Raw genomic sequence first — 23680 nt, 5'->3', positions numbered from 1 at the left:
CCAAAACCCTGATGTTGGAAAAGGGGACACGGTAGTAGGGGTCTACGTTGGAAGATGGAGTCCTAAGTTTATTCGTGTATTTTTTTTATTGGGGGGGAGACTTTTCATGATGAAGTTTTGGGATTTGTGGAACAGGTCGACAGACTTGGTTAGAGCAGAGTAGAGAGGGAAAGTAAGCGAGAAAAAGAAAGGTAGAATTTTTTATAGCACATAAGGTAAAGCCGTAACAATTACCCACTAATATGGCATTGAGAATCCCCACCAGAAGCTACTGCATAGTCCAGAATCCATTCACTAAATGGCAAGATAGCAGCTCCGGATACCTGTCACCTGCTGACAGGATAGCCTTCTTAGTGGTTAATCCATGGTTCGGGTCCCTAACTATCAGGCGGATAACGTCAGCCCAGATAAAACGTTTACCTCCAGCATCCTTACACGTGACATGGCCTCAAGGATAAACATAGAAACAGAAAATTTCCGACATCTCAGGCTACTGTTCACGCAATACTGCCGACCTAGTAAACAACCTTTTCTTCTCTCTTTCTCAGAAAAATCACTCATTGAAAATGAGGACTGAAAGACGAATAAAGAGAAGCAAGAGTTACGGGAGCTGCCGATAACGCATCCACAATGCATTATCTACTCTCCATTAATAATAATAATAATAATAATAATAATAATAATAAGTATTGTAAGTCCAATTGACGTGTTGAAGGGAGAGTATGTTGATAGATTCCCCTCTCAAACTGAAAATGCATATATTTACAATTACTAAAACAATGAAATGAAGATATAGATTAAAAACTGAAATAAATATAATATTAGCATTTGCATCTAGAAAAGAAAGAAATTAATTGCAAGTTAACAACTTATTTGCTAAGAAGCATCTGTCGTCGCTGCAATTAAGGATTGACTTCTTGAAATAAACTTCAGCCTTCCTTTTTCAAAAAGAAAACCGTCATCACGCGATATAGCCCGCTACTTGGACAAGCATGTTCTTTTATAGGGATATAAGGTGTGGAAGGATAGGGTTAAGAGAACAGCATTTTCGGATCTATTTATGCTATTTTGTCAGATAAAATAGCATTTTAGAATAATAAAAAAATATTTAGAGTAAATATTTTCTACATTACTTTAGAAATGTTAACTTAAGAAATGTTATAAAAATTCAGTTGACAACTTAGAAATAATGACATGTAAAAACATCAGGTGATTATCTTAGTGATGTATACCAATGCCGTCATTTAGACGAGAGATGGTCTTTTTGAGATACGTGAACATTAGTGTTTAGTGCTTTAATGAGACAGACAGAGAGTCGAGTCGGTCGGTCGTAATAGCTTGAAGCACTAAATGATAGACCAGCGTTGCAGCTTTCCAAGGGGGAAAAATCCGAAATAAAGTTATCGAAAATAAAACTTGAGAGTCTGTCGTTCTTGGGGAGAATTTTCATTGCAGGATTCCGTCAAGACAAAGCCCAAGATGAACCAGACATGTTTCCTGATTGGCCAGAGGTTAAAAACCTAAATAAATGCTATTCGTCATTTGTGTTATAAAGTTATTATGTATATTATTGTTTAGTCATGAACTATATTTAAATGTACATACACACACAACGAACTATAGATAGATAATCACACGTACGAGATGCCTTCAATAAGTTTCCAGACTTGTTATGTACACGTATTTAAAACTGTCGTAGACACTTGAAAATTCAGTACATCTCTTATGAGATGTGTGACCAAATTTATGATTTCAGGTTCAAATAAACAGCTATGGCAGGAAATCGAATACGGCATACTAAATTCTGATTGTCACAGCTGGTAAATTTCAAAAATGCAATCTGGACATCAGATCACTTTAGAAGAATGATATGCAATAAATTTTTGTTTTAAACTTAGAAAAATGTCAGAGAAACGAATGGAATGCTTTGGACTGCTTACATCTTGCATGAATTGAGCATCAGTTTTTGAGAGGCATAAGAGATTCAAGGAAGGCGATGAGATGTTTGGGAGGAGTAAGGAAGTCAGAACACCTGAGTATATTAGCTGAATAAAGAATTTCATGAATAAGGACCGTCGTGTGTCTATAGAGACAATAATTGTGCACAGTTTGATTTCAGTGTGGAAACTGTACATACAATTATTCGCGAGAAACTGAAGATACGGAGAATTTGTGCGAAGTTTGTCCCAAGGGTGCTCAGAAAAGATCAGACTATTTGACCAAGATGGTTATCAAGACAGTTCCTTACCCTACCTATTGTTCAAACTTTTCTCTCTGTGACTTTTTGGTTATTCCCTAAGCTCAAGGAAAACCTTAGAGGCTGTTGTTATGAGATAATTGAGAAAATGAAATAGTCTGTGACGTCATTGATACGCTCACACAAGAGCACCTCCATGGGACCTTCCAGGCGTTGTTGGAGCGGCGCATGTGCATTGCGGCCAGAGTAGATTACTTCGAAGGCGACTAGAGTTTCATGTGTGAACTATCAATAAAATTGCCTATATGAAAAAGTCTGGAAAGTTATTTAAGTTGCTTCTTCTATACACACTGTACACTCGCATACAATTATATACACTTGTAGAGGATAAATATGCGTGTCCTTGACTCCGACATAATAATAAGGCACAACGGGACGAATTACATACATACAAACAGTATATTTATAATGAACAGTGTAAAAACATGAAAGCATGCGTGTGTACGTTTGATTAGGCATAGTTCTGAAATGATCATTAATGTTGTTGATAAAAGTAATTCAATTGTTCATTGCAGTCCATTAATTTTTATAGTGAAATTGAGTTAGGCTTACCTTGAATATTTGCATATGTGTACAGGCGGAAACTTGTTCCTAGCGTGTGTGTGTCGTTTTTGGAGCGACGCGTCTCCCACATTCATTGTCGTGTCGAGATGAAAAGAGAGAGAGAAAGAAGAAAGAAAGAAGAAACGGAACTAGAAAGAGAAGTAAAAGGGGAAATTAGTGTCGCTTCTGTCTGCGGAAGACAAGGTCAAAAGGGGCGATCATTTTTCTATTGTTTTCTTTTCATAATTTGTGTCTGTGTATTCGCGCCACATGCAAAACACTGTTATAGCAGTTTGCTAAACACTAGACGATAATAGAAGCTCATAATATATACACGATTTACATCCCCCATGTTATACAGACGCCCACAACATCACAGTAAGTTTGTTTTTGGGGTTTTTTTTTGGTTTTTTGTAATAACGAAAACATTTTTTTCATGGAAACAACTCTGATGGAAAATAATTTTTGGCAAGGAAAATATTTGAACGCGTATTTTTCCTAGAAACAAAAACAATTGCTGATAGGGAAATCGTGTCAGTTTTTTTCTGGCAGCTTACTGTATACTGCTGGAACATGTTGGTGTGACCTTGAGTCAGATCTAGACTAGTACCTTTGAATTGTGTTCCCATAATAAAGAACCATGCTAACACATTATGGGTGGGCACCTTAGATGTTACGGCTTGCACTGATTGAAGTTGTTCAATTAACATTTGTCCCGTTGTCATATTTAAATTTTGGGTGAGAGTTCTGTATTTTTTTTTAAATATTTATTTAGAAAGAAAAAATCACAAACTTTACAGAATTTTAAATTAAAATTATATAAAATGTGTAATAAGTCTTTTTAAATGTGGCATGAGGCCAAATAGGGTGTGGGGGAGAATGGGGGTCGGGGGTCGTCCACTTGGTCTATTCCCTATAACTAGTTGCAGTCACCACAATACCTCAGTCACTCTAGGGGTTGGATCTACTTAAACCCCCGATGATATGAACAATATTTACAATTACCTTTTTTTTTTATAACAATGATTTATTTTACAATGAAACAATGAGGGTGATGCGTATGATATATGAGGGGTGAAATTGTGATGCGTATGATTTATGCGGGTGATGGGCGGGGGTAATGAGAGCCTTAAAACACCCCAAAATAAAGAAAAATAACAGTAATGAAAAATAAATAAACCAAATAAAACGTTAAGCGATGAATGTGTTAATCAGGACCCACCCTTACCTATTTAATTTTGAAATGCTTCCTGTTTTCCGGTATCAGCCGAAAACAAGGGAGCACTTCCTAAGAGGGAATGGGCACAACTACGGACAAAATAAAGGGGGGAGGGGATATTCGGTGACCTCCACGAAAAATACCATTGGGACAGGTTTGGACTAAAATAAATTAATCAGGACTGGGCTTCTTTGGAGGTATTCTAACACCTAAAATAAAGATTGGGGACATGGACCTCATTTATACCAACTAGCTAAGGGACTGATCCACTACGGGATGGTCTGGAATTTGTCTGGGAATTGCTTATCCGGTCGGCGTGTGCCATGTCTAAGCAGGGAACACGTACTCAAGCCTGTTTCGCACGAACGCACATAAACTAGCGGTGTAAATCCACCTCCTACTAAACTGTGAGCGAGATAACCTCCTTCTATCGCATCTGATTTTGATTTTAAGTTGGTGTTTAAAATACAAAATCAGATCCCGATGAGAAGGCGCCCCCCACGCCCTATCTCTATGCGTGAAACCCACACTACCAGTCTAGCTACGGCCAAGGTCGCTAGGAACACCATTCGTTCCCCCCTACGCCACAAGGGATCTACGTTATAGACTACGGATGCTAAATCCAGGATCGTCACCTGATCGGGGACGATGCGAGCCGTGACCTCACTGACATACTCCCAGAATTCACGGAGCTTGGAACAAGTATAAAAAGCATGAATCTGTATTTTTTTTAAATTTAAATCAAACGTCTTTAGACCACATCATGAGGTTGCCACCATACGAGGTGTCGGCAACTGTAGAGTGTGTCCAAATGAGAGGAGATTGACTTTTGGAATTGACTTGCATTCCAGACCTGACATAGAAAGTTTACATCAAATATATTAGTAATGTCGCCGAAAAAATGATTAGATCATTCAACAATTCCAGAAATTACTTAACATCTTCTACAATCCTCTACTTATATTTAGAAAGAACATCTTTAATTGATTTTTATTACTTTATGAATCTACAGTTATCAGTATAAAATGTTTTATGTAAGTATTAAAAAAACAAGCAATCGTAAGATCCAAAAGAAATTAATAAGTCCTAAGATAGAATACTGTTGTCTCGGATAACACTTTCTTGGTTCGAGAGAGTACAAATCCGACTTCGCAATCTAATTCTCCATCCCCGAAAAAATATGATGCACAGTTGATGCCGTGATATGTACAATACAGTTGATACCATGACATGTACAATACAATGGCAGAAAACGTTTATTAAAAACGTAAAATCGGAAATATGATCGACTGAGCAACATCTGTTGAGGCTTATTATTCAGATGTATAATATAATTGAATTTAATCAACTGCTTATAACATGCAATCTTTCTTCCATGTCTACGTCAGATTAAATTTCCCCCAGCCTAAACACGAGCAAAACCATATTTATAGACTAATCTTATAGACTTACACATTCATCTAAGACATTTATTTGTCTATACCTGTCCATCCATTTATCCATCTCTCTCTCTCTCTCTCTCTCTCTCTATATATATATATATATATATATATATATATATATATATATATATATATATATTATATATATATATATTAGCGGAGAGACACGGCATTATCTGGGATTTAATGATGATCAATGAATATTTCAAACTCCTATATTTTTATTGTCATCCCGAGAATTTTATTGAAACCAGAGCCTCTTGCATGCGAGGCGAGCACTATACCAACTGATGAACCACGCCACAAACTTGTGAGTTGCTTTGTTATTGGGCTGTGGAAATAATTATATATTCTCTCACATTTTGAAGATTCTATTGCTCGTTTGCGTGAAGTGATGGCATCGTCCTTACGAGTATAAAACTCCTACTTGTGAGACGTCGGCTTGAGTTATAGATGGTTTCTGTGACCACGTTCCTTGTTCGGTACGAGGTAAGTTCAATCCACTGTTGGATATCGCTGCGGTTTTCTTGATCTGTGTCAGTTGACAGGCTTTCTTGTGTGTGTGGCGTGTTTGCTCAGTTATTAGAGTGCTCGTCTCGCATGCAAGAGGCTCGGTTTCAAATCGCGAGTTCGAATGTGTCTAACTGTCGAGCCCAAAATGAGAGCGAAACTCGAGTCTTAGACTTCCGGTTTGTTGGCTGTCATGGCTCTTGTGGGCTGCGACATTATCTGGCTGTGGAAATAAGTATATATTCTCTCACATTCTCTCTCTCTCTCTTTATATATATATATATATATATATATATATATATATATATATATATATATATATATATATATATATATCCTAGCTGGGGGACCCGACGTTGCTCGAAATTCAATAACGATCAACAAATGTTTCAAACTCCAATATTTTTATTGTCCTCGAAATCGGTGAAATCAACCATTTTTCAAACAAACTGACTGCTCTAAATAGCACCTAATGTTGATTTTATAAAATTATTGGTTATATATAATGGCTTGACATAAAGTTTAACATGCAAAAGTCAAGTATCATGCTTCAATTGTGCTCTAAACAGAAATATCTATTTCGAATTCGCCCCTGTCATATCAAAGAACCCACTGTTGATTTAATATGCTTGGCCTTACTGCTTATGCAGTGATAATGACTTGAATTTAAGTTTTAAATGCAAAAGTCAAGTATCATGGTGCAATTGTGCTTGGCAGAATAACATTCATTTCGATCGCGCCTTTGTTATAGCAAAGAACCTACTATTTTTATATGTCGTAATGAAACTTCTCAAATGAACTTGTGATATTAGACTGTGTAATATGTTAATCGAGGATAAGGGTTATTGAGTGTATAGTAGTCAATGGAATATTATCGTAGTAATAGTAAGTAATGGAAATTTGGTAAATTGGATTACTTAAGGGGACGGTTCATCAAGAATTTGTTTATATTAGACTTGACGACTACCAACTTGTAGTCAGCTGGAAAACAGGGAAACGGAACAGAGTTCGATAGGCGCTTAATTCTAATGAAGAATCATGGAATCTACGATAAGGTTAGGACACAGAGAAAGAGTGGGGGACATTATTGACAGTGGTTTCAGAATGACGAGTGTTTTTCGTGAAAGTTTGGCGAGGGGACCATAGATTGGAGCTCAGACGAGTACTTGCCATCAAAATAACGATAAAGCACAGACAGGCTCGCAAAGTCTCTTCTTTGGGAAAGTTTGCAGGGAAGAGAAAAGAACATCCACTTAATTAATGGCGATATAAGAGGTTTATAATTATATAATTAAATTGCACGTTTACGTTTTGCATCTATTAAAATCGATAAATGGTATCAACTTCCGTTCAATTAAATACAATTCAAATTAATTTGCATATATTAGCAGCACACAATCTTATACATTGAATGTATAAAATGTTGTTCAATTAATTCTTTGAAATATTTTTAAGTGTTATTTTCAATGTGTACGAATATTTCTCACTGTAGCATTGCATAAAGTAAGGCATTTGTATAGGTCTATATATTTATGTGTACTGAATCCTAAAATTAATTAATCGATTATAAATTTTGGAATATATCTGCTATACATAAGGATATTGAATGTGAGCTATAATTAGCTTAATTTAGTTTGAAACTGGGAGATAAACGAGGGGAGAGCTCTTCGTGAAATTTTAAAGACCTTCGATTTTTACAAAATTGAACCCATATTGTAAGAGCACCATATTGGGGGAGCACCAGTTGCTAAGGAAACCGGTGGGTTACTTCTCCTTTGACCCAGATAACGGGCACGAGAGCGCATGGTTGCTCCATAATGGGTAGAAATCCATGTAGGTGACTATAAGAGAACTCTGTCCTAAACTCGGCACCTACCCTGTATAGTACAGAGCATTGCAAGTGTTGAATAAAAAGTTTTTTCATTACATGTTCCGTTATGTGCTTTTGCAAATATCCGTCACGTTTGTAAATTAATAAATTCTGTATTTTGGATTTGGATGTTTTCTTCTTATTTTGCGTCCCCCGTTGCATTGAATTCAATGCATACGAGAGGCGTTCACCAAGTAATGCCCCTGGGCCGCTGTTTATAGCAGAAGAGCAATGAAAATTATCACAGTTATTAATCTTTCTCTACATATGAACCAGCCAGAGTTCCGAATTTCTTTCATCGTTTAGTGCAGATCTGAAGATCGGTTTTGAAGAACATCCCAGGTTGGTCCTCTAACCATGACGTGACTTCGAAAATCATCTTTGAAACTATTTCCGTTTAAAAACAACTTCACAGCTGGGAAGAGGTGAAATTCAGAGGGTGCAAGGTCAGGAGAGTAGGGGGACGTGAGAAGGATTTCATAGCCACGTGCCCGTGCTTCTGATATGGCAACATGCACATTATGGATCAGGAAGTTGTCTTGCAGGAGGAAGATATCTTCGCTGATATTGTATTTTGGTTTTGATAGCTTTTATTAATTTCCTATAATTGTGGTAACTTTTGTCAGAAAAAAAAACTGTTATTACTACTCTATCCTGGTCCAAAAAGACTGTGAGCATGACATTGCCAGCAGAGTGCTGCATCCTTGGCTCCTTTAGAGGTACTGAGCCCAAATGCTTTCACTGCATTGACTGGGCGTTGGTTTCCGGATAATAGTGATAACCCCAGGTTTCATCCTGTGTAATTAGCATTTTGTAATTAACATTTTGTAATTAGCATTTTTTAATTAGCATTTTTTAATAAAAAAAATGAGTTTTAGTCTTGGCACATCTCCAAGTTGGTCCTTAAGCACTCGACGCTCTCTCGCTTCTGGAAAGGTGTCAGCAACATGGGAATCCGTCTGGCAGATATTTAATGCGTATGTATGCCAATGATAGCTTCCACAATCTCTACTAGTCTTAACCCCTTAGGCTATTCAGCAAATAGTCACGCATTTATCTTCCAAAATGACAACCTCAACTTGACTTTATCAGAGTCAGAAGGTGGCGGTCAAGTTGCGGATTTGTTACCGCAGATATCTGGCCATGTTTAAATTCACAATCCAGCGTTTTATAATGTCACATGATTTCTATACGTTTATTTTATTTCATCAAAAGTCTCATGTAGCGTGCGTCCTTTCAAATACAAAAAAGAACGCATCACTACGCAACACGCAACAGACTCCATTTAACACCTGACTCTGTTCAAAAATCTTTAAGTGAGAAACCACAATTAGTTCCAGGTTATAATCTGTCACATGCAAAATTTAAGCTAGATAAGACAACTGGAAATGTAACATTACACGCGTGGTCACTTGCAGACACCATCGCAAGGAAACCAAGACAAGGAATAGCTCGACTCATTTTTTTCTGTTGAACCAACAGACATTTATTTATTGGTACTTTCCCGAATAACGCCTTATATCTTGTTCAAACCTGTCGCTCTCGGCTCATGTGTGTAACGCGCCTATCTCTGTCCCCTCTTTCTAACGTGATCATTTGTCTGCGCCCACGTTTTCCTTTTTATGATATTTTTTCTTCTCCCTTGCCGTGATGTAACTTTGCACACGGCTCCGCCATATGCGCGTCCACGTTGTGTTACAAAAAGGGATCTGGGGAACTACTTATTAATAGTAACGAAAAGAAGATACAAGAATATGTATTAGCCATGAAATAATAAATATTCCTAACATTTCAATTTCTTTGTAGTATTTAAGACCTGAAATGAGGTGACGACCTTCCTTAATTGCGAATGCTGTATCGGTTTTCCTTTCCCTAAATGATTTGTCTTATCAACGCTATAGTATATTCTATTCAACTATTTCATCTATAGTTGGATGAGGGCCATATTGATTAATACTTTCCCGGTAGCATTAGTGAAAATTAGGTAAAAGGCCCAAGAAAACTAACTCAGCAAATTAAGATCACAGTCCGCACCGGTAATATTAGATCGATGCAAAATGAAAATTTCATTTGGAAAATGAAAAACAATTTTTTTTATTATTTATTCGTAACAATAACGACCTATGTTTGGTTCCATCTGTGAAAGAGCTTATAAACGTCTCATTTGTATAATTCCTTAGGTTTGATGTGAAATATGAATATAATTAATCTTCAGTCTTTTTTTTTTTTTTTTTTTTTTTGTTTACTCACTTGCGGTGTTCTCTGGAATCTCCCCAGATTCCCAATACTCTCCACCTCGTTAGATAACATTTGCAAAAGAATTTGCCTTATCGCAACAGCCGCTTACCATTGATTTATCGTTGGCAATGACTATTGGTATTCACTGGAACTTGGGTGGCAATAAGCCTTCCCAAGGTCCCGATCCTCTTTACACTCAACCAGCGGAGGTTTGGTTAGTTCTTTCTCTCCTCGGTCTTTTCATTTTATTTAATACTTATTTATTTAGTGTGGTGCCAGTGTATGGTGACACACACACACACACACACACACACAAGTGGGGGGTGTATCTTCCAGTTATACTGTTTATTCCATGTGATGTTCCTTTGCCTTTTATAACTGTAGTTTCTGTGTGTCCAATTTGTGTCTGTAATTTGTGTGTATAAGTCTCTACATTCAAGAGTTTTTCTTAATATTTCTGCATTTTTCATTATTGTTATATGTTATATCTTCTCAGCCATTCCTCCAATTCCAATCTCCCATTCTTTTTTCAAAGTTTTTTTTTCCAAGCGCTCCTACTATTAGTGGTGTTACATTAAATTTCTTCGTTTTACAGATTCGTTTGCGTTCTCTGGCCAGTTCCGTGTATTTTCTCCACTTCTCCGTGCCCATATCTTCACTCTGTTGGCTGCTGGAACGGCAAAATCTACAATCTGGCAAGACTTGTTAACTAAAATGATATCCGGTCTTGTTGTTAAGCAAAGAAAATTTACTTATTACAATAAAAGTTTAAAATATTAATCTACGACTTTTTTTTAACTCACTTCAGCTTATCTTAAAAGGTTCTGTAAAAAGTTTCGTAATGACAGTTTCATAAAATAAGGTAAATTTCAGTTCATGTTCTTTATATTTGTCTAAACCACAATATTGATCACAGAAAAATTCATTTGAAACCAGAATCCATGGTTACCAACTTTTAAACTTAAACATAAATTGTAATTATTTTTTATTATTTTTTTTTTTACACAGTGATCACCACTTATCAAGGCCCGGAAGCCACTCAGGGATAAGGGTTATTGCAAGTACATTACGTTAATGTGGATATTTGATGAAGTGTTTAATTAAGGGGGTGGTTCATCAGGAATTTGTTAACATTGGACTTGAAGACATCCAAGTTGTAGTCCGGAGGGAAGCAGGCAGACGGAACAGAGTTCCACAGGCGTGCAGTTCTAAGAAAGAAGCTTTGTTCATGGAATCCGCGTTTTGATTTAGGCACAGATATAGAGTGGGGGAAATTTTTCACAGTGAATTCAGCTAGACGGGTGTTTTTCGTGAAAGATTGGCGAGGGGGGACCAGAGATTGGAGTTCAGACGAGCACCTGCCATGAAAATAACGATAAAACAAGGATAGGCTCGCAACGTCTCTTCTGTGGGAGAGAGGTTTCAGGGTAGAGAAAAGGGTATCCCCCACTAAGCCACGAAGTCTATTTTGTACTCTGTCAAGGCATGATAGGCTGTTTTTGGCCGCTCCTGCCCAGATATGGCAACAGTATTCCATCCTTGGACGTACTTGGCTTTTATATAGATAGAGAATTGCATCAGTAGTGAGATATCTTTTGGAGCGGTAGAAGGATCCCACTATCTTTCCAGCGACCTTGGCAACAGACTTGATGTACGTGTTCCATTTCAGATCAGGAGTAAAGGTCAAACCCAGAAGCTTGTCAAAACACGGGGCCTCACCCAGACGAGAGCCATCCATCACAATTGATGCCAGCTGGGGATCAGAGCGTTGATGATGTAAGGATAGGAGTTTGGTTTTGGATGCATCAAAGGTAACCAGCCACATCTTCCCCCACTGAACCACGCGCTCGAGATCAGAGGAGAGAGAATTAGAGAACTTTGTCATTTACAGCCTTTGATGTGTTGCCGTAGATGGTCGTGTCATCAGCATAGATGTCAACGAATGATTTAAGTATGTGTTTAGGGAGGTCATTGATGTAGATCAGGAAGAGAGTTGGGCCCAGGATTGACCCCTGAGGGACTCCAGCATTTATATTGCAGGCCTTCGATTTTTGTCCATCTACCACTACTCTTATGAGCCTATCGGAGAGAAATGATTTAATGATTGAGAAAACATTTCCAGTTATCCCGTAGCTGGGAATCTTGTGAAGTAGACCCTTATGCCATACCTTGTCGAAGGCCTTTGATATGTCAAGAGCAATTGCCCTAGAAAGGAAGCCTTTGTCAAGAGATTCACTAATCCTGTGGGATATAACCGTCAGCACATCTGCGGTAGATCTTGCAGAGCGGAAACCATATTGTGTGTCACTAAGAAGGTTATTCCTGCTAAGGTGGTTGACTATTTCTCTATTTAATATGGATTCCAGCAACTTACTCATAACACACAGGAGACTTATTGGTCTGTACTCAGAGGGAGATGACTTATCACCTGAAATTCTTAAATACAGGGCAAACTGATGAGGTCTTCCAGAGGGTCGGAAATCACTTCTCCTTAAGGCAGCGCTTAAATAGTTTCGTAAGTATGGGAGCAAGTTCTGGTTGAAGCTTTTTTAACACTATAATTGGGATGCCATCAGGGCCAGTTGCTTTGTATGTTACCTAGCTTGTTCTGTGTTATAGGAGGAAATATGGGGATGTGATGGCCTTCGTCGCATAGGGTAGAATTAGCTGCAAAGTTCTTTGCAAATAGTTTGGCCTTGTCTGACGCTGACGAGATGACCTCTGATCCATTGATAATGGTTGGGATAGAACGCACACTTCTGTTCAGGATCCTATTTGTTATTTGCCAAAACTGGTGGGATCCAAGCCGCTGATCAGCTACCTTGGATTTAACAGACTGGGCATATAGCTCTCTTGCATTTTTTTCTTTTTTAATAGAACGTACATGACAAATATATTTTAATAGAAAAGCGATGGCAACCACAAAGAAAGCAGATTCAGATTGTTTGCAATTTCAACTAAGAAAAGAAGAAAATCCTTTTTGCTATTTTTGTAAATATTTATCTTTGAAATAAATCACAGAATAAAAAAATAAAATGACTAAATGAGAATTAAAAACAGCAGAATGGAATTTCCAAAAGTATATTTTCCGAATTATTTCCATTTTCTGGATTGGCATCTGGGCTGTTAATTTCTGGATTGGTGCTGCAAGAGACAAAAATTAATTGTACTTAAACTAAGAATCATGATAGAACTTTATCTTATAGTTTGCCATTTTGCAATGACGTTTTTGAAAAATATCAACACATAAATAATATTTTAAAAGAAAGAATATTAAATTTGAAACGGAGTCAGGAGAAACAATCGTGGATAGATAATAAACAAATATGTACTTTATACTCGCGTTTAACCCGCCTTACAATAGTGAGAGGAGGAAGAAAAAAGGAATGAACGTTAGACTGTCTTCTTCCTTCTTTCTTTTTTAACATCACCAGATAAAAAGAGAAAGAAAGAAAGGAAGGATTGTCGGGGGTTTGTAGCCCATGCTAGTTGTATCAACTGGAGTAAAAGTGGTGAAGGCGAGACTGTGATGTTGTAAAAGAAGGGAAATGGGGAAAACGGAAAAAAGCAAATTGAAAGGAGCAGACGACATTTTAATTTCTGTCGAAATTTATAAGGAAATTGAGTCTAGAAGTTTGAATCACGAGGAGGTGAAAAAGAATGTAGGAAAGAAAAAAGATTTTAATGGGAAATACAGGATGGTTAAAAACAAAACCATTTTTCAATAAAAGTATATGAAAAGTTTTTTTTTTGTTTGCTTTGTTTGTTTTTGCTTCAATGAAAGGTTTAAATAAATAATTTTTTGTTATATAATTCAATTTAATTTTCAAGAAAATTGGAGGTATTTTGTCGTCTGTGTCGACATCTTCCGGAAAGTTACAGTAAACAGTCGACAAATGCCGATGTTGTTGTCGGAAATTGGGTCAGGTTCTAGATAACTACCGATATTTCGTTTTGCGAATATAGCATAAAGTGTAAGTAATCGATAAAAAAGTGCTTACGTGTGTGGGGCAAACTGATCACATGTCAGACTGATGTTCATAAAAGTCTTCTGGGGGATGTGGGCTCGGAGAAATTAACACCTTGCAAACCTAAAAGAAATAAAACAAATAGAATCAAATCTTTTATTGGTTCAAGGTATACCGATGTTTTTTTTTTTTTTGAATAAGTGATATATTTGGTGAAAAAAATGACCTAATTAAGCGTAAAATAATACGAGTGTGTGTGAATATAAATAAAAGAAATAAAGAAGAGGGGAAGATGGTCTTTTTTATGAAAATAGTGTACTCGTTGCTGGAACTTTGTTACGTGTTAAACTTCCTTCACTAAAACCGATTTTGGTGCTTACGCAGAATAGAGACCGCGACAGGGATCGAACCTACAACCATCTAGTTAATAGTCAGCAGTTCTACCCTCCAGCCCATGGGATTGTTGCGATCTCATGTTACAGCTCCTTTGTTTATAATTAGAATGAAGCAAACAGAAACGCCCTATCGGCTTTAAGTCGACGTGCCCGGAAATTTGTAACGACCACGTGTGATTAAAATAGCAAGGGCCGTTTTCAAACAACAAAGAGAAAACATAAAACTTTATCTTCATAACTAAACAAAAACAAAGGACTAAAATAAATACAGTTAATAAACACCGAAGACATTTTTAACTGTAAATAATATGGTGTAAAATTAATTAGAGTCATTCATTGTTAAGCGACACCATCACTGGTCGTGGAGCCTGTACCACGAACGGCTCTCCATAAAGCTAACGGCTTTCACAGCCAATCTTCAGTTCAGCTCACAAGCGAGGAGCACTCATACCTTGACTTGACTCTCGTTGTCGTCGTGGGGACCAGAGGCGGTAGAACGCGATGCCCACCACTCTCTGCTGCCTACCTCCTGGATCTCCCCGTCACAACCTAACATTCCAATTCCTGAGTTTTTGAACCTGTTTCAACCCTGGCCCACTTCCAGCGACTGTAGCTTGCTCCTGCAGCTTTTAGCGACCCCAGCTTACTCTTGTAGCGCCTCCAGCTCACTCCTGTAGCGCCTCCATCTCACTCCTTCAGTTTCCAGCGACTCCGGCGGTTCTCCGGCCTTACTCCTGCAGCTTCCATCAAGTCCAACACACTTTCGTAGCTCCCGCACTTCCAGACACCGGATACTGCGACTCACTGACATCCGGCGACGTTCAGCTACACGATTCCAATGGTCACTTACATCCAGCTCCAATGCCCATTGACGTCCAGCTACCTGTTCCAGCGCCTACTAACGTCCAGCTATCCGTTTTAGTGCTCACTAAAGTCCAGCTAACTGCTCCAGTGTCCCCTAACTTCCAGCTACTCGTTCAAGTGCTCCCTGACGTCCGGCTATCTGTTGCAGTGGCCACTGTGTAATTTAAAAAAGGGATTCTTTTCAGCATTAGTAGTACTTTTTAATTCGATTCCAAGAACTCGATATACCTGCCTTCTCGACTTTAGTCTTTTATAATATCTTTTTGAGGACGAAGCCTCAATGATATACAAATTAATGCACATGAAACTACACGTTAACGTCCTGCTACCAGTTCTTACCTAACGAACTCAGAATCTCAACTCCCACGAGACGACAGATCTTGTTCCAGCTGATCCTGAATTCATTTGCGGTTCACTTTACCCTTTTTCTTGGTAAAAAGCAAATAGCACACATCGTCTTTAACTGATCATCTGTATTTATAATATTTCTTTGCTATTGCCGTTACACCATTGCCTTGTGTCTACTTTATTAGTTGTACGGTCGATTGGCACCTACACACCTCTCGGCCCTCTGCAAAAGGATCACTGCCCACAAAAGATATCTTCAAATATCTACTTATATAAATATTTGATCGCTACTTTCAAAGTGTTCGATTGGTTCGTTTATTTACAAACAAATAGCATTGTATTGCATTGTGCTAATTAATGGCAGTGCTCTAGCCAAAAAGTAAGGCTTATATAGTCATCTACAGACAGACCATTTCGCTATATCACGGCTTTTCAGTGCGGCTAGACTTGCATCCATCCCGAACTAGGGACATATATACACATATATAATGAAATCATGCCTCTCCCCTAGACTAGATAATTGAAGCGATGAAATGTCAGTTTGTTAGACTTGTATGCGTCGCAATATATATATATATATATATATATATATATATATATATATATATACACGAGGGGCGTGCAATAAGTAATGGCCCTGACCCACTTCCCATAGCAGTAGAGCAACGAAACTTGGCACCGTTATTAGTCTTTCTCTACATAGGAACCACCCAGAGTTATGCATTTCTCCCATCGTTTGATGCAGCTTTGGAGACCGTTTTTGTAGAATACCCCAGGTTGGTCTTCCAACCACGACGTGACTTCAGAAATCAAGGCTGCACCATCTGGGAAACGCTTTCCTTTTAAAACAACTTCATGGCTGGGAAGAGGTGAAAGTCAGAGGGTGCAAGGTCACGAGAGTATGGAGGATGGGAAAGGATTTCATAACCACACGTGCATGCTTCTGATCTGGCGACGTGCGAGTTGTGGACTGGAGCGTTGTCCTGCAGGAGAAGGGTACCTTTGCTGATCTTGCCCCGCCTCTTGATCTTGATAGTTTCCCTAAATTTCCTCAAAGGTGAAGCATAATAGGCTCCTGTAATTGTGGTACCCTTTGCCAGGAAATCTGTTATCACTACTCTGTCCTGGTTCCAGAAGACTGTGAGCATGAACTTGCCAGCGGAGGGCTGTACCCTGTCCTTCTTTGGAGGTGGTGAGTCCAAGTGCTTCCACGGCATTGACTGGGTTTGATCTCTGGATCATAGTAATGGACCAAGGTTTCATCTTGTGTAATCAGTCTTTTGAAAAACTATGACTTATCTTCTTGGCACATCTCCAAATTTATCCTCGAGCACTCAATGCGTTCTCGCTTCTGGAATGGTGTGAGCAACCTGGGAATCCATCTGGCAGACACTTTATGCATATGCAAATGGTCATGGTTTCCAGAGACCCTGTACTAATCTTGACATCTTGTGCTATTTGGCGAAAAGTAATGCGCCAATCTTCCAAAATGGCAGCCTCAACTTGACAGACAGATGCCTCATCAATGGTAGAAGAGGGGCGACCCGGTCTGAGAGCTGTTTCCACAGACTTCGGGCCATGTTTGAATTCACGATGCCAGGGTTTTACAAGATCATATGATGGGGCATTATCACCATAAGTTTCTTTCATTTCATCAAAAGTCTCCTGTGGTGTGCGTCCTTTCAAATACAAAAACCGGATCACTGCTCGACATTCAACAGGCTCCATTTCACACCTGACTCAGTTCAAACACCTGTAAAACAGAAACCACAATTAGTTCAGAGCTGTAATTTGCCATATAACCCGTAGAGATATAAATCATAGCACATGCAAAATTTCAGCTAGATCAGACAACTGGAAGTGAGTCAGGGGCATTACTTATTGCAAGCCCCTCGTATATATATATATATATATATATATATATATATATATATATATATATATAGTCCTGGTCAAAATCATAAGACCACTTAAGAAAGTAAGCATTTACGCATATTATCGAATTTTTAATCAAACAAATGGTTGAAACCATTGCAAAAAGGGAAAATATGATGGAAAAAAAAAATGAAATCTGCTTCATTCGAAACCTTAACCCTGATCTAATAATTATTTTTTAAAAACACAAACATTTTCACCTGGTCAAAATGATAAGACTACTTTAATAAAATCGGCTAGTTTTGAAAAAATTAATACGAAAAGCTTTCTATGTTACTAAAAGCAACTTGTTAGTGGATAAAAAAACATCTTACTAAATTATAAATGGCAAAAGGGAAATCATTATCAGAGTTTGAGAGAGGAAGCATCTTTGAGTTTAATAGGGGTGGAATCTCTCATAGATCCATTGCAAACGAAGTGAATCGTAGCAAAACGGTCATCACAAATTTTTTAAGAAATCCAGATCAATATGGCCACAAAAAGAGTCCAGGTCGACCAAAAATAAAATAACCCCATCATTGGATCACCGTATCAGAAGTTTTTAAAAAAACTCCAGTGTGAGCTCAAGTCGATTGAAAAGCCGAAAAGCAGCAGAATGTAGTCCTAAAACCATCAGAAGGCACCTGAAAATGAAGGGTTTCAATCATTTAAAGCGACAACAGAAACCACGTTTTCTTGAACAGCACAAAACTAACCGACTTAAATATGCCGTCAAATACCAGACTTGGGATGAAGAGAAGTTGGAAAATGTAATTTTCTCCGATGAGAAAAAGTTTAATCTAGATGGTCCAGATGGATTTCAACACTATTGGCATGATAAAAATTTGCCCAAAGAGACCTTTTCAATTCGGCATAGTGGATGAGAGTCTTTAATAATCTGGGATGCTTTCTCGTCAGCTGGGACCCTAAAGTTGCAAGTAGTGAAAGGCCGGCAAACATCCTTGAAGTACATTTAAATGCTTGAAAATGCTTCTATCAGGACTGAAGGTCCACGTCTGTGTGGAAGAAATTGGATTTTCCAGCAAGACAACGCTGCGATACACACTTCTCGACAAGCACGAGAATAATTTTCTTCAAATAATATAGAACTGTTAGATCATCCAGCATATTCTCCCGACCTCAATCCCATTGAAAATCTTTGGGGATGGATAGCAAAAGAAGTGTTTAAGGATGGAACCCAGTATGATTCGATAAAGGAACTTTCTGACTCAGTTTTCAGTACATGAGATAAAATTCCTTTGCAAACTTAGTCGTAAGCATGCCGAAGAGAATTTTTGAATTAATTCGTAATAATGGAGGCTATACTAAATATTGAGACCCTTTTTAGTAATTTGTAATTGCCTTTTGTTAGATAAATAATCAGTGGTCTTATCATTTTGACCAGGGGAAAATGTTTGTTTTTTTTTTAAATAATTATTAGATCAGGGTTAAGGTTTCGAATGAAGCAGATTTCATTTTTTTTTTCATCATATTTTCCCTTTTGGCAATGGTTTCAACATGTGCCGGCAAAAAGAAACATCAAATGCATTGTTTCTCTTTGGGGAACTTTGAATCTTTTCTCCCGCTTTTTTTTTCTCCCACGTTGTGCCAATATTTTAATCGTTTTTAAACGTAAATAAATTTATTTAGTGTCCCCCGTACTTTTGGCACATTTAATAAGTTCCCCATTAGAACTCTTTATTTTTCGACACAATATTATTTTGTTCACTATCGATTTTCTCCTGACGAGATGATAGCTGAAAGAGCTCTCGAGAAACTTCCGACTATTATTTTTAAAACTATATATATATATATATATATATATATACATATATATATATAAGGAAGTTAAAGGAAAACAATAAGGTCAATTCTTTAAGAGGAGACTTATCGGGATAATGCAAAACTCAACAAATGATTTTGGAGCTTATACAGAAATCAATAAAGAAAATGACGATGTAAAAATATATACAAATCTATATAGATTTATTCAATAAGTGTATATATCAATTAGGGGCGTTGGATACGTGAAAACACTTCGTATTTCGAAGCCTAATGCTTCTCATCAGAAGAGGAGAGAAGGTGCTAGATAACATAATAGGATACGTCGTCTGTTACATTAGGAATGAAATAAAATATTGAAGCTGTTTAGGGGAATTAAGTTGATATTTGTGATATAAGAGCAGTATAATTTTATTATATAATGCAAATAGGTCTATAACATATCTGTCGTAGCAGGTTATTTATATGTGGACAGTATGTGTGATTAAACTCGCAGGGAGAATATACGGTAAGTTAATTGAAAGAAGATGCGTATTTAATCACATGTGTAGATGGGTTATAGCTATGGAAGGGGTTTACATGGAATAGGAGATTTATGTTATGTCGGTATATTTTAGAAGGAGTACCTCAAATTATAACAGTGCTTAAAAGAAATATAAATTATTAGGAATTAGGCTTCGGACTGCCATGGTATAAAGATTTCTCACATACCCAACACCCCTAATTGGTGTATATCCTTATTGAATAAATGAATTATTCCATATATATTAACATATAGTTTTATATCGTCATTTTCTTTCTTTATATACACATATATATATATATATATATATATATATATATATGCGTGTGTGTGTGTTCCGTTATAGAAGCGTTGATTTAATTTGAATAAAACAAAATACGCATCAGGTGCACTTTAAAGCCAAATTACAACGCAATATAACGAAACTAAACAAATATATGCATACACACACACACACACACACATATATATATATATATATATATATATAAGAGACATTAATATTTTGTCTTCAAGTTATCCTTCTTCCCATCCTCAATCTGATATAGCTCCTAATCCAATATACCACTCGAGCAGCCCATTCATCTACAATCATACAACTAGTAATAATAATAATAATAATGATAATGATAATGAGAATAATAATATTTCTCCTAACAGCCATCCTAACACTAACAACATTCATTATCCCTTCCAAAACAGTCCTTGTACAATCATTGTCCCACCCTTTGTTGAACACAATGAACAAAATTCAAACTACTTCCCTAATACAAATCAGCAAATTAATATTAATTTCAGACCTCGAGCTTTTAATAAAGTACATATATATATATATATATATATATATATATATATATATATATATATCGGCACTACTTCAACATTAATTAAGAAAAGAATATCAAACCACATTTTTTCTTTTAACAACCATAATTCTAATAATAACCACGGAACTTCTCTAGCCACTTTAATTAAAAAACTTAATTCTAATAATACCCCCTTCTCAATCAAATGGACTATCCTAAAAACAAGTTAAGTCTTATACTCCAGGCTTTAAGTCATGTCGCCTCTGCACAACCGAAGCTATAACTATAATTACTTTCCCTCAAATTAACAATATAATAAATTCTAAAAATGAACTGATCTCTTTCTGTAAACATAAGTGCAAATTTAATTATGGTAATTTTGAAATTACATAACTATTACTTTAACCTTTCAAATATATATAATTTTTCTATAACATTATCGTTTTTTCTACATACTTTCTTAATACTTTACAACTTAATAATTATTTTATTTTAATTCTTTATTTCTTCTTTGTTTGGCCGGTTTTTTATCTGCAATTTCCGTTTTAGTGTTTAAATATTCGTATCTATCCAATATATCAATCTACGTACACATTCATATCCTGTATATATATTTACTTATATTTTACTATATGCATCTACTTACATATTTACTTGCTTTATCCGGAATTTGCAGACCATCCTCTCCCCTTAAATTTCTCTTTTTTTAATCATATAACTCTTTATTTATTTATTTATTCATTCATATTTATACTTATATGTGTGTATGCGAGTGTGTGCGTGTGTTTGTTGTATATATATATATATATATATATATATATATATATATATATATATATATATGTGTGTGTGTGTGTGTGTGTGTGTTTGTGTGTGTGTGGTTGTATGTAATCATATGTATGTGTGTATGTATATGTATATATACATGTATATGTATTTATTTTATTTTTCTTCTCATTTCATTTGGTGCCTTTTAATAACTCCTGCTGATATTTTCTTAAGTAATAACTTGTACATTTCAGTTGACCCCTTTTTTGCTCTATATGTTTGACGCCTTTTAACGTCATCTTGTCTGGGTCATTTTGACATTGGCTTTTCTATTTTAAATTTAATTTAATCACCATTCGATTTTTTTCTCTCTCTCTCTTCTTCACTCATTTTTCTTAATTACGCCTGGCCTCGGCAGCCGAGTTTAACGCATATCTTATCTTTCTTTTAATAATATTATTGGAATTATTTCCCCTTTTCCTTGTACGTATTTGTGAATTATTCCACAGATTTCTGCCTTTTTTTCAGCTCAGTGATTAGACGCCGACAAAGCTCTACGACACTTCCCGAAGTTAGTTGTACCAAAAGAAGGTCATGCTGACTGTTTGATGGTCTGCGACCGGTCTCATCCATTACAGATTTTTAATGCAACTTTCTGTGTGAAAAATGTTTTAAAAACCTAATCGATATCATCGCCACCAGAAAGCAAGATGTTTACGTTACTGGAATAAATACACTTGTTTTGTGTTGGCAAAAGTGTGTTGATTCTGATGGTGCTTATTTCGATCACCAAAATTTTGTTTAAGCCGATATATATTCATCTGAAATTAAAAGTTATAAACCGCGAGAACTTTCTTGCTAACCTGATAGTAAATGAATTGTGGGAATATGTTGTTGTAAAACTCACTTTACTGATATAGAAATCTTCTTCCGGCAAAAGTAGTTCGTTTTTTAGCTTCTGTCCATTTTCAATAGCATTCCTCATCACCTCCGTCATCTGATCAATACTGTAAGAAAGATAATGAATTAGTTGCAACAAAAGTATACATGATTCTTAGAAGTAAACACGTGACATGGTAGATTAAACAGCACCACCAATCGAGGTAAAGCAAGTCTCTACTGATAGTCCTCATAAGAGATAGTTTAAAAAGGGCTTTGAAGAGGGGGTCTTGTGCTGAATCCTAATCATCGACTGGAAAGTGGGTAGGGTCAGCAGAAGAGATGGTTTTAAAATGGCATCGAAAGTGTCTTTCTTTTATCGTAAACCCCTTCCATCAAACAGGGAAGGGTAAATCTAATGGAAGGATCTTCAGAAGGGATACGTTAAATAAGGCTTTGAAGAGGATTCTTCTAAACCCCAACCATCGATCGGAAGAGAACAAGCCTACAGAAAAGATCCTCAGAATTGATGCGTTAAACAAGGCTTCGGATGGGGGTGGGTCTTTTGCTGAAAACTAACCATCGATTGGGGAATGGTTAAGTCTACTGGAAGTGTCTACAGAAATGATACTTTTAAAAGGTTTCTTAACTGTCGTCACATCTCGGGAGGTGGCGCTTAGAGTACTCTTTTCTGCCTTTACAAAGAATAAAATCAGTTTCGAAATCTACCCTACATCTTTTTTCTCACAGAAAAAAAACATTGTTAGTCTTTCAATACTCTATGGTTATTTGCATCTTAGCTTCAATCTTTCGTCCTTTTATAAAACATGCACAACAAAACTTATCTGGATACAACCATTGTGGAAAGAATTTTCTTTTCTTCATCTGTGTATCTAAAGCTAAATGGATCTTACATGAACAAATTTTCTTTCCAAAGAACTTCCTATCTGTGGAATACGACACCATGATGTTTCTTCCCATCTAATTATTATTTCCTCACATGTTTGATTTGGCCTTCTTCAACTGGTCTACATTTACTAAACCAAGTTTGACAAATTACATGTATCAAAGTCAGATTTGAGAAAAAATTTGCAATATAACGTTGTATAAACAAATAATTTTGTAATGTACCGTAGTACAAAGAAATGTGTAATGTAACGTTGCACAAAGAAACTTGCAATGTAACGTTGCACAAAGAAACTTGCAATGTAACGTTGTACAAACAAAGAAATTTGCAATGTAACGTTGTACAAAGAAATTTGCAATGCAACGTTGTATAAACAAAGAAACTTGCAATGTAACGTTGTACAAAGAAAGAAATTTGCAACGTAACGTTGTACAAAGAAATTTGCAA

General features: G+C 36.6%; 1 protein-coding gene across 1 annotated transcript in view; it reads right to left on the bottom strand.

Moving 5' to 3' along the window:
• Positions 1-13056: 13056 nt before the first annotated feature.
• LOC145245909 (sperm flagellar protein 2-like) overlaps positions 13057-23680 on the bottom strand; it is a 246690-nt gene continuing 236066 nt past the window's right edge. The window contains exons 31-33 of the mRNA XM_080107652.1: positions 22355-22454; positions 14081-14170; positions 13057-13223 (exon numbers count right to left, since the gene is read on the bottom strand). Of these exons, the coding sequence (XP_079963778.1) occupies positions 14099-14170; positions 22355-22454 (172 nt within the window). The 3' untranslated portion in view covers positions 13057-13223; positions 14081-14098. The remainder of the gene's footprint in view (positions 13224-14080; positions 14171-22354; positions 22455-23680) is intronic.

Source organism: Euprymna scolopes, chromosome 23 (genome assembly GCF_053919585.1).
Source record: "Euprymna scolopes isolate OS-2025 chromosome 23, ASM5391958v1, whole genome shotgun sequence".
In the NCBI taxonomy this organism is placed as follows: Eukaryota; Metazoa; Mollusca; class Cephalopoda; order Sepiida; family Sepiolidae; genus Euprymna; species Euprymna scolopes.
This window is presented reverse-complemented; position numbering and strand designations above follow the sequence as displayed.